We start from the raw sequence: 12,142 nt of genomic DNA, 5'->3' as shown, positions 1-12,142 counted from the left end.
CTTCGGTCATTCTTTTCTGCTCCGTTTTGTGCAAAAAAAAAAAAAAAGAAAAGCTTAGCCTATTATTTAAACACAGGGCCATTGTTTTTCCAGGTCCGGCTCCATCGTTCTCTCAGGCCTGCATCAACATTTTGAAGCAGGACACTTGCATCGTGTCCGACCAAACCGTGTAAAATCAGGGACACTGCAAATGCATCTGGATATGGAAATAATGTGTGTTTTTCCTGTCTGTGTTTTGCAGGTCATGGATGAATTGTCGCTGCAGAACAGTGGAGGTTTATCTACAACCAGTTGATGTGTCACTGAGCCTAATCAGGAATTTACCATAATAATATTTATTTTTTGGGGGTTCCACTGTGTCTATTAAAACTCAAGCCTCTCTATTAATTAAGACAAATCAGCGATGAAAACGAGGCAAAGCAGGGAGGATTCAGTCAAAGAGCTGATGTGAAGGACTACATTCAGACCCGGAAGGATTTCTCAGTGAATCGGCGCAGAGATGAAGGAAAAATCGAAAACTGCAGCAAGGACTAGACGAGAAAAGGAGAACAGTGAATTTTATGAACTGGCTAAAATGTTGCCTTTACCGTCCGCCATCACCTCCCAGCTGGACAAAGCGTCGATCATAAGACTGACCACAAGTTACCTGAAGATGAGGATTGTTTTTCCTCAGGGTGAGACATTGAACGCACCACTGTCAACTCCGCTGAGATATTTTTTTTTTTAACACGTCATCTCTTCAGTGACAATACACGGATTTTTTACAAACATATTCATTATTTAACCTACTTTAAAACAATAGTGAGACATTTTTATTTTATCAAGGTGTTTGCATGTTGTCGAGGTCACAAAGTGTGAATTTATTCACAGCCACCGAAAAAAAGGCTCTAGGGGACTAAAGTCATTATTTAACATCATAGGCTATTCCACTAGTTGTTTTTATATAGCCTAATCAAAAGTTGCTACAATATTTATTGTTTTAAAATACAAATATAAAGCCGAGGCTACATTTGAGTAATTTTTAAATCGACTTTAGTTGTATTAGTCATACTGTAGCCTGTACTCATAGCCTGGCTAATTGAAGATCGAAAAAAAACAAAATTGAAGGCAACTTAGGTAGCCTAAAGACACAACGTCACAGGCTCATTTTAAATCATTCGATGTTAAAATGGTTTAGATGATTCAGGAACATTGCAGCCATATTTCCCTGATCTGCAGGGAGCCTTGCCTAACGGATTATGTTGGTTTTTAATTCAGTGTCTAAAGGAAACGATCTGCCACCATCTTTCAAACAGCCCCTCTCTACAGGCTGCTTTCACTGCGTGACTGAGAACCAGACGGACCAATTATGAATGAAAAAAGGCCCTGCACGGCCTCTCATCACCCAGAGCCACGTGAACACGAGACACACTGTCTTACACATGCTCCAGCTTTTATGCAAGAAAAAAAATATGTAATGATCTCCCATGAAATCAGAGAAGCCACACGTAAACATGAGTATATTCCTGTCATTAAATTTGACGTGGAAGAAATAGCCTAGAAAGACTAAGATTTAAAAAATAAATAGCCTAAATAAATATTAAGAAAAACGACTTTGATATAATGCATCCTTCCGCAGAAAAACAACAACATTGTGTTGTACTCTCTTTTTACATTGTTCTCTTCTGGCGGAGTGATATTAAGCTACATGTCCGACAACGCAACCTATCCATATCATTTTCGATTGCAGCAGGGAAGCGAACATCTATCATTTACTGATGATACCACAGCTCCATGAGATTTCTAATACATTTAAAATAACAGCACTGCTGATCTTCTTTGTTCAGTTTCCTCTCCTGCTGAACAGAAGAGGCATAGCCTATTTTTTTGTCCAATTTAAATTTAGATTTATTTTAACCATAAAAAAAATCTCATTTGATATTTTCTCGCAGTTGTATCGTGGTATTTAAATGAGCCTATGTCATCTCGTCACAATTAAGGTCTAATTACAGTCGTTTGAAGAGGCACGTTGCCCTTGAATGCACCTTGTAAACACCAACAGAGAGCTTCTGAGCAACATGTGACACACAGGAGCGCACTGTGTGAATGCTTTAACACTAAATAGGCCTTTTTAATAGGCACGCCTGCAGGCTCGAGAGTATGTGTGAGTGTGTGTGCTTGAGTGTGTGTGTGTGTGTGTGTGTGTGTGTGTGTGTGTAACCTATTATATAGGCTACAGCTTGAGAGACAGCTTTTTCAGTTGGCCAACTGTAATACCACAGACAATGTAGAATTATATGGTCATATATGGTATCGTATAACCTATTTTAATTGTTAATATTAATGAAAAGGTAAATTGCATTAGCAATAGCCTGAAAGCCAAACATTATTATTTGACTCTGCAGGTCTGGGTGAAGCGTGGGGTCACACAAGCCGAAGATCCTTGGAAAATGTTGGACGAGAGCTGGGGTCTCATTTACTGCAGGTAAAGCCTATTATTATTATAATAAAGACAATACAATATAACTACGCGGCAGTGTCCGTCATAACGACAAATGTGTATCTATGGCTTCTCGTTTATTCACAGACGTTGGACGGCTTCATTTTCGTTGTGGCTCCGGATGGAAAAATAATGTACATCTCAGAGACAGCGTCAGTCCACTTGGGACTGTCTCAGGTCCGTTTTCCAAAAAAAAAACAAAAAAAAAAAAACACATTCATCTATTTCTAATATTCTGCATTCCTGTGATATTCTGCTGAAATCTAAATATACACACAACCACCAGACAGTTATGACGTGTTAATTACCTGAGTTATTGTCAACAGGTAGAGTTGACTGGGAACAGTATTTATGAATATGTCCATCCTGCCGATCACGACGAGATGACCGCCGTGCTGACGCCGCATCAGCCCTATCACTCACACTTCGTCCAAGGTAAAAACACATTTTCTATCCAAATATTCCCGAAGTGCAAATGTCGACGTCTTTATGCAATCGAATTACAATTTACTGTGTGTGCAATCTGCATGTAGCCATTAGAAATGTCAGTGTTACACAGATGGGAGACAGACGCAGATGGAGTCTGCAGTGTGCGTAATCTGCTCTATGCGTTATCTGGAAATAGAAATCATCTTAGTATTTGTGTATTCAACTATTATTGTGTTTTCGTATATTTACACAGATCATAGGTTCATTTTGTTATCACTGAATATTGTTAATAAAATTGAGGCCTTTTTTTTCTCTCTAAGTGAGTCACGGTGCAGTTTGAAACGTTTCCAAATACGCAAAAAAAAAGTAATAATAATAATACAGCGACAGTCTATGAGATTTTCTAAATGTTGTTGTAAATCAAACAGTCTAAGATATATATTTGTTTCATCCTTCAGAATATGAAATGGAGCGCTCTTTCTTTTTGCGGATGAAATGTGTGCTGGCCAAAAGAAACGCAGGCCTGACTAGTGGTGGATACAAGGTGGGCATTACAACTGTGTTTACGGCTCATGATATTTAATAAGGTCGTTATTCATTAATGAAACAATTCATTGCAATCAATTAGTTACGTATTTAAAAAGCTTTAATTATATTTAGTAGACTACAAATCTTATTTTAAAATATTAGGATATATATTATTATGTAATGTGTCTGATGTGAAAAAAAATGTTTCTTTTAAAGTACATTTTGCTCCATGCAGTAAATAATTCAACTTCATTACACCTTGTAATAAAGATGCATTTCTGGGGTTTTCCTTTTCCTCACTCTGTCTTGCCCCCTCCTCAGGTGATCCACTGCAGCGGCTACCTGAAGATCCGTCAGTACAGTTTGGACATGTCCCCCTTCGAGGGCTGCTATCAGAACGTGGGTTTGGTGGCCGTGGGTCATTCACTACCGCCCAGCGCTGTGACGGAGATCAAACTGCACAGCAACATGTTCATGTTCAGAGCCAGTTTAGACATGAAGCTCATCTTCCTCGACTCCAGGTACAAAAGCAATCAACTATATTGTGACTGTATTGTCTTTCTTTTTAGATCTTTTTTGTTGTTGTGTGTAAAGCATATTCAGCGGACTTGAACCAGCTCTGAGCAGCTCCACAGATACAACAGTTGCCTTTTTAACACAAGAATTACAGAGAAATCAAAGAATCCCTGTATCAGTGTGTATATTCTTTAACAGAGCTGATTAATTCGTCCTCAGGGTGGCCGAGCTGACAGGTTACGAGCCCCAGGACCTGATAGAGAAAACCTTGTACCATCACGTCCACAGCTGTGACACCTTCCATCTCCGCTGTGCACACCACCTCTGTGAGTCACAACCTGCTCTCTCTCTCTTCTTCTACAAGACCTTGCTGCAGACAGTCTCACACAAACACACAACGGCACAAACAAATGTCTGTGCTGAGATTAAGCTCTCTCTTCTGCCTCACTCTTTTCTTCCCCTCAGTGCTGGTGAAAGGCCAAGTCACCACTAAGTATTATCGTTTCCTGGCCAAGCACGGCGGCTGGGTCTGGGTCCAGAGTTACGCCACCATTGTGCACAACAGCCGGTCATCGAGACCCCACTGCATAGTCAGCGTCAACTATGTCCTAACGTGAGTCTCCCTCAATGATTTTTGACCTAAAACTGAAGGAAAGTTATTTTCAGGGAGCCGCTCCCACGAAATGGATGATATCAAGCTCGATATATTTTTGGCTGTACTTTTTAAAGAACGTTAAGTTATTGTTAAGTGGTTGAAAGCTTTTATGTGTAACTGTGAATCGTGCAAATTTTTCGAAAGTTAAGTCGTTACATTGATTGCTTTTTGGACTGCGATCGCTGAAATGACAGCTATGTGAAGATAGTAACACAAGGCTAGGGCTAAAAGCAGCTGCATATTTAATGGTGTTTGCAGCGGGAACACAGCATTGGAAATTTAACCAGATTAAGCAAGAATCATATCATACACTCCTGTGATCCATGCTCGCAGCTCACTCGATGATCCGTCAGGTTCTTTGTCTCTTGGAGAAATCCTTCTCTTCATCCCTCTGTAGCCTCTCTGAGCAAATCTGCCAAATACTGCTGCAGGGCTCAGGCAGTTGTGTGTTATGAGAGCACAAAGCACACTTAGGCCCCTCGGAGACAGCAAGACAAACACTGGGGTTCAACCCCATCAAAAAACCTCTACTGTCACCATCGATCTGCAGTCCGAGGAAGCAAAATCGATCAAACAGGGAACTAGGAATCAATAGCCATCTCATAGCTGGAGCACATGTTGGATTTTCCTTGTTAGGTTTTCTTGATCCACATGTCGCTTTTCTGAGTGTGTGCGAGTCCTTCTGTGTGCGTGTGTGTTTGTGAGTCTGCACACGTGTAGCGCATGCATACAGCTGCACTCCGGGTATCGATTTCCTCAATGCAGTTAGAAGAAAACAAAGTAACTACATTAAAATGACAGTGAATTTTTTACAGCAAAACGAGCTCTCCCACAGATATAGCCAAACAGCTAACGCTTAGCACTAGCGCGACTACACGACATAAAACAACGACATTTAAAAAAGCAAGCACAAATTCAATCACCTTGCTCTGACAGCATTTTAACCCGGCATGAATCCATTAATAAATCATGTTTAGAGGTTGGCTGGTGGCGTATTTTCAGGCATGAGGTGCTCTGACATTGACCCTGAGGTGGAATTCGGCTAACACAGCTGAGTTTGCACAACGGCCCGACATTATTGGCTCAGACACAAGTCAGCCAGGGCGCAGATAGGATGCAGAAGCAGCCACGGCAACTATACCTGCAAGAGCAAATAACACTCACACTGTGCACTGGCTCTCCAAACACAGTCGTTCCCCAGAGGTGTTGTACATGAAGAATGGGTCATATTTAGAGTCATATTAAAGAGGCGGACTGTGCAGGGTCAGGGATGGGCCACAGGGTTTAAAATGCCAGGCAGCTGCTATTACATACTGTTGATGTGATAAGTTAAGAATAGGCTCATGTTTGCTGAACACTTGACACAGGAGCCTTTTTCACTCCCTCGACAGTGACGCTTGGATCGAGTTCAGCCACAGGACAGTGGGTTAAAGTGTCAAAGATGTTGTACAAGCTGCATGCAAGGGTACATGTAAAAAAAAGTTTTTATTAGATTCCTGCAGAAGAGGAAGAGTGCATAGATCGTTTCTGTGCACATGCATGCGTCTGTGTTTGCACACTGCTATTTGGCATGGTCTAGCAATGGTTATACTGCTAAAAGGAATGATTAACTTTCTTCACATTGTCTGTTGCTTTCTCAGAAGTGGGAGAGCTTAATCTCTTGAGCTTATTTTAAATGTTGTTTTCACATCTCATAGTTATATTGTCCTTCGTGGCATTAAGAGTTCGTTTGCAATATGTCTGTGCAGCTGTGTATCTGTATTTAATATTGGTGGAGATGTCTGCTGCAGATAAATTACTGATTATGTCACTTGGTGCAACACTATCACAAAGACTGTGTAAGATACAAAGAGAGTATCAGTGTGATATGCTGGAGATGTTAGCGTAGAGGTTTAAGGAGCACTGAAATGATTGATCTGTAGGGGAAAGGTGAACAACGCTATATGCCCTCCTTCAACAACAATCAAAGTTGCCCTTTGCAAGCACTCAACCATCAACAGCGCAATGTACCTGCTCAGTGGTCTGCAGAAGACAAAGCTAAGACTTTTTAAGAGTTGAGATGCATTCATATTTAGATAAAACGTAAGAGTCTAATGCATCTATAGGGATTTGTGTTTGGTAATGTGGAGCTGATGCCAGCAAGCAAATGATGACAAAGTCACCAAGCAGATGTTTTTAAATGTATAGTAACGCCTTAGTTAGGTCAGCTAGCATGCTAACATTGGCTGATGGGAAGGTCATTCGTTTTAGAGCTGTCCCAGTAATCAACAATCTAATCAGGAGCTCATTTAAATGGCAAATATTTTGATAATTATTCATATGGTTCTGAGATTTTTGAGCAAAAATGTTTAACAGTTTCAGAAAGATTTGCAGATTTTTTACATGAAAATTATTTGGGTTTGAATTGCTGGTTTCAGAAGTTGAGCAATTTGAACAGTTTTGGTTCAGGAAAATTGTAAAATAATTTTAAACAATAATTTCTTACATTCATAAACTTAAAAACTATTTCACAATCATATGAAAAATTGACAGATGATTGGATAATGAAAATAAATGCCCATCATAAAATGTCTATATTACATGAAACCCTATTAGTTTCTCAAGTATTTTCCTTAAGTTCTGATTTTTCCCCTGGTTCCCTTGGCACTGTCCTGAGGGGGGAATTAACACATGCAACTAGTTTCTTTGCAATCTGTCCTGAAGGTGCTGAGTAATTACCCTCAAAATCAAGATAGTTCAATTTTGACCAAAGTTGTCCTCTATCCAGAATTACAATACCTAGAGCATCTAGCTTGGCTAAAAAGCCACAAATTTGATAAATATGGGTTAAAACTGCACATTTGTCTCTAATATGTATTTTGCTTGTGTCAAAAGGGATACTGAGTACAAGGGAATGCAGCTGTCATTGGACCAAATGAGCCCAACCAAGCCTGCCTTCCCTTATGCCGACAATCACAGTGAAGACAGGAAGAGTACCAAGTCACGTCTGACCCCAGCGAAGGCCAAAGCCAGAGTGTCACCCTACCCCCAGGTAATAAACAGCCTGTATAATGGTAGCTCCATTATTATTAACCAAGAAAAGAGACTTGTGCAGGCTTGCTTGTTAAAAATAATCTCCAAGGCTAGAATGTGATTTTTTGTTTTTTTTGACTGCAGTTTTCAGCTTTCAACCCAGAGCGTTCAGAGTCGGACCAAGACAGCCAGTGGGGAGGGAGCCCGCTGACTGACTCTGCGTCTCCTCAGCTGTTGGACCCCACTGAGGCTGCGGAGGCATCCTGTGCCTACCGACTGTATCCCGAAGCAGGATCCTTGTGTTACGGCCTGGGTCTATCAGAAGATGATCTTGCCCATGCGACAACCCATCCTCACACCACCACATGTGACCGGGTGCGATGCCAGAGTGGCCGCTACTTCTTAGGAACGCCACAGTCGGGAAGGGAAATGTGGTGGGACGCCACGCGCTCTGTTCTCTCACTGCCGAAGTCGTCTGCGGAGAACAGTGAGGGCTATGAAATCACATCCTACCATGGAGCCATTCACGGTGAGGTGTCAGGGTTGAGACCACAACCATCTGTCTCTGAAAATAGCTCTGGCCTAGGTTCTCCTGGTAGCTGTTTTCCAAATGTTATTATGGGACATGCTAAGTTGTTTACGCCGTCTCTTGCCAGTGTGGTGATTGCTACCATCTGTTTAAAAATTGCCTGCAATTGAAAGCCAAGTTATTCTACATCTCGAACTGGGAATCAACCCCCAGTGTGCTTCTGCCAAGAGATTCAGTGTAACGGACCACAATTCTTTATACATTTAAAGAAGAATTACACACTTACATAGGCAACTTTTGGTTTAGAAAACTTGTACTAGTATTTGAGAAGAAGTGTAGGAGGCAGATCATGATCTGAGCAGTCTTAACATTTGGGAATGCAAGCACAAAGGATCAAATTAAGTAATAACACAATGTTGTTTTTTTTAAATCATCTGTATTAAAATATGGCCATTGAACTCTCCTTACAGGTCGGGGTCACTGGGATGAAGACAGTGTAGTGAGTTCACCTGATGGAGGTGGGTCCACCAGTGATTCAGGTGAGCGCTACCATGGTGACCACTTCCGGGCAACCCCTAGAGAACCAAGCAAGATGGAGACCCTAATCCGAGCCACGCAGCAGATGATCAAAGAGGAAGAGACTCGTTTGCAGCAACACAAGGCGCCACTGGACGTCTCTGGACTGGCCAAAGCTCACAGTCCATGTTTTACCTCCACGCTACCCCACCACTCCCAGCTCACCATGCCCAGTGTGGTGTGCCGTGGTCCTGGAGCCCCCAGCATGGACCTCTCCTCTGAACGCCTCCATCACCGGGATGGAGTCAAAGTTTCTTGTCCACATGACAATGACGACAACACAACCAGCCCGGCGTCCATTTCACGTCTCAGCAGCCCCAGCTCGGATGGGATCCCTAGATCAGGCCTTTCCCTCGCCAAAGACTACATGCAGACTGATCTTTCACCTCACTCTCAACAACCCCAAGGAAGCCCGCTGCTCTACACAGCCCAAGATCGACAGCCGCTGGACAGGCAAGCGGCTTACGCTTTAACCGGGTACTCTCTGGAGCACCTGTACGACCCAGAGAACCTGAGGAGTTACTCCAGCCTGGCCTGTGGGGGAGTCCAGTATGATATGGCATCCCATGTCAGGATGCAAGCGGAGCAGATGCAGGGACATAAGGCCACCTCTGTTATAATAACCAATGGGAGCTGACGATATCTGGTGCACATAGGTTCTGTTCTCTAGAAGAGGATGGCGGACGATGGTGGAGGCTTTATGCACAAGTAAACACGGACCAGCTGCTTGACGCAAACGACGGGACAAGAAAGACCAAACGAGTAATTGTGCTTGATTGGTTTGTCCTTGGTGGCCCATTGAGCACATCTTGTTTTTGTCGGCCTTTGTGTCACACCACTCTTCTACTCATCGTCAGAGGAACTAGTGTTAAAGAAAAAGTGACACTGGGTATGCCACTTCACAGGGAGGAAGTTTGCTCCCTTTCATAGGAGTACAGTGTTATTTTAATGGAGATTGACTGAATTTACCTCCCTGCAAAAGGCAACTCAAGTTCTGAATCTAGTTAAACATCAAGCCAGTGTTTCTGTTCCAAAACACCTCATGCATCATTGGCCATGTAAGTTAATCTGTCCGGGACACGGTTTCCAAAGGTAGTAAAGAAAGTGTGTTGTTCCATTGCCCCTTCACCTGAAAACTGTCGCACGGAGTGTAATGTTTGACATGAGAAGTGCAAAATGGAAAAGGCAAGCGTTTCACTATTGTAAGATGTCAATGTTTCCTGGTATTTATTTGTCAGTGAGCTGTTTTCTGTATGTGTCATTTTTTTCTGTCCGAGTAGAACCTTTACTGGTTGAATAAAATGAGTTTAGGTGTTTGGATTACACCAATATTAGATTTTCTTAAAAATTAATGAAAAGGGAAAAACAGAGAAAAATGCCTTTGATATGTAAAGTGTTGGATAAACAGGTAAACTTCTGATTCATTGTTAAATGCCCTCCCACACACAGGTAATTGACCTTTCCCCTCTAAGTAGGCATGGGATGTTTTCACTTATATTTGGGTCTAAAAAGATCACATAAGAGGGTATTATTTTTCCTGTTATCTCACGTTACTGTTACCCAACTAGTAAGCATATGGAGAGTATGCTTTAAACTTCTGAAGAACATATTGTTCTTTAAAAAATCCATTCTTATGTCATGAGAGCCTAAAGGGTTAAGATAATTGATACAAGCCTCTCTAAAAAAAACATGTTGAATGTCTTTTATTTCTAATTTATTCTATGATGTAAATATCATCACACTATGAACTTTTGGAAAAGTAGTTACCAGATAATTTATTAATTGGTTTTAAAAAGTCTCTAAATCTAAATACAGTTGTAAACAAAGAACTTTTGTCTCTGTAATTTTATTGTTGTACATTTAACTGTCAAACTGCTTTGAATGTTACACACACACACGATGCTGCCGACTCAAACAGTCAATGACTGTGATTTAAATACATAATGTAGACGTACAACGCTTTTATGTATTCATTGAAGACCTAAAGGACAACTGTATACAATAGATGTTGACATGTATGAATACTTATGGATTTGAATATGCATATAGATACTCAATAAGTTAAGATAGTATTTCCATGTCATTGAATTACAAACATCTTGCCAACACCACAGGATCATAATAAATGTCTGATTTGTTATAAATCTGAAATATATGCACAGTAGATAAAGACAAAAATAAGAATATGCAGAAGCAGACGGCCGTGGATTTTACTGTTACTTTGACACTGGAAACGGAAACCTGGAAAAAGTAACATGGTTTCCTAGAACAGCTGGGTACTGTAGTTTTTGACAAACTCTACCCAACTTGTAGTGTGCAGTGCATGCATTCATTTGGTACTCTTTGAGTTTGACTCAAACTACAATGCCCATGTGCATTGTACAGAAATGTCTTAAGGGTAAAAAGAGGTTGCCTTTTAATTTTTTTTTTTGATAGTTTTTACACATTCTTGAAAAGAAAGAAAATCCAGGATATCTACATCATACTCTTTCATCAATTATTAACTGAATCTACATGTCAAATATTTGGATGTACAAAGTATTATTTTGCATGAAATAGTTTTTATACCACAGCCTATGCTGCTATATGACACATACCTGTAGGATCAACGTACATTAAATTTGAAAAACGGAGACAATAGTACAACACATTTGTTCTGGGATTTGGTTTTTCATTGGATCTGTTGAAAATAATTTAAAATATCAAAATCCCTATTCCACCATTTATTTTTATATTGTACCTCACCACAAATAAGCTGAAGGATGACATTGTTTCACATTATTATTCAAGTCATTACCACAGCACGCTGCTAATAGGACTACAGTGCTGTCACGTTGTAAATGTTCTTTCAGCAGCACGTTCCTGTTGTTTGGAGCTGTTGAACCTGCACATTTAGCCGCTCTGACCTCTGCTCAGAGCCAATTTGGCTGCCATGTATTTTAATATATGTAAGTTATTCACATGTAGCTGGAGAGCTGGCTGGCCTGCCTGGCTGGCTGTCTGAGCTGGGAGGGACCTGGACCTGCTCTGGGCCTGGATGCAGATCCCCCATCAGTCACCTCTGACGTGACCATGTGATGGTGTGCCAGATATCAGTGCTGCTGTCATTCCAGGAGGTGCAACTGCACTGATGTTGACATCACCAAAGTTTAGAAAGGGTGTGTGAAAGTGTGTGTGAGTGTGTGTTTATTGCTAAGATGCTTCAATAATGGGAGGTTTTTTTCCCCCTCTAAATACTGAGGCTTTTGCCTGATGTGCCCTGAAGGCTTTCACGTGTAGAGTCAACTACAACTGTGGCCAAACACTGGGCCCTCTGCCCAGACTTTGCACACTTACAAACACCCTCTTTACCCCTACACTGAAAATCCTCTCCACGCCCCCATAGTCCTTTAGAAAGAAGCTGGTGATTTCACAAGAA

General features: G+C 41.2%; 1 protein-coding gene across 2 annotated transcripts; it reads left to right on the top strand.

Moving 5' to 3' along the window:
* Positions 1 to 499: 499 nt before the first annotated feature.
* Positions 500 to 11,707, top strand: LOC132984893 (single-minded homolog 1-like). 2 transcript variants are annotated; one of them, XM_061051921.1, is made up of 11 exons: positions 500 to 674; positions 2,385 to 2,464; positions 2,567 to 2,656; positions 2,806 to 2,914; positions 3,367 to 3,452; positions 3,758 to 3,957; positions 4,172 to 4,278; positions 4,418 to 4,565; positions 7,482 to 7,638; positions 7,764 to 8,148; positions 8,619 to 11,707. In XM_061051921.1, exons 1-11 carry the CDS (start codon positions 500 to 502, stop codon positions 9,359 to 9,361), a joined length of 2,280 nt encoding a protein of 759 aa, XP_060907904.1. In that variant the 3' UTR covers positions 9,362 to 11,707. The 2 variants fall into 2 exon arrangements, with proteins under 2 accessions (XP_060907904.1, XP_060907905.1); XM_061051922.1 differs by lacking the exons at positions 500 to 674; positions 2,385 to 2,464 and having other exon boundaries at positions 2,579 to 2,656; positions 2,810 to 2,914; positions 8,619 to 11,706.
* The last annotated feature ends 435 nt before the right edge of the window (positions 11,708 to 12,142 follow it).

The sequence above is a fragment of the Labrus mixtus genome, chromosome 12, assembly GCF_963584025.1.
Source record: "Labrus mixtus chromosome 12, fLabMix1.1, whole genome shotgun sequence".
In the NCBI taxonomy this organism is placed as follows: domain Eukaryota; kingdom Metazoa; phylum Chordata; class Actinopteri; order Labriformes; family Labridae; genus Labrus; species Labrus mixtus.
This window is presented reverse-complemented; position numbering and strand designations above follow the sequence as displayed.

Bases quoted from the DNA above. Each gene is read 5' to 3' on its own strand.
- LOC132984893 (XM_061051921.1), top strand. From the start codon at position 500: ATGAAGGAAAAATCGAAAACTGCAGCAAGGACTAGACGAGAAAAGGAG. The intron at 3,958-4,171 runs GTACAAAAGCAA...ATTCGTCCTCAG, and splicing joins CTCATCTTCCTCGACTCCAG to GGTGGCCGAGCTGACAGGTT. The intron at 4,279-4,417 runs GTGAGTCACAAC...TCTTCCCCTCAG, and splicing joins CCGCTGTGCACACCACCTCT to TGCTGGTGAAAGGCCAAGTC.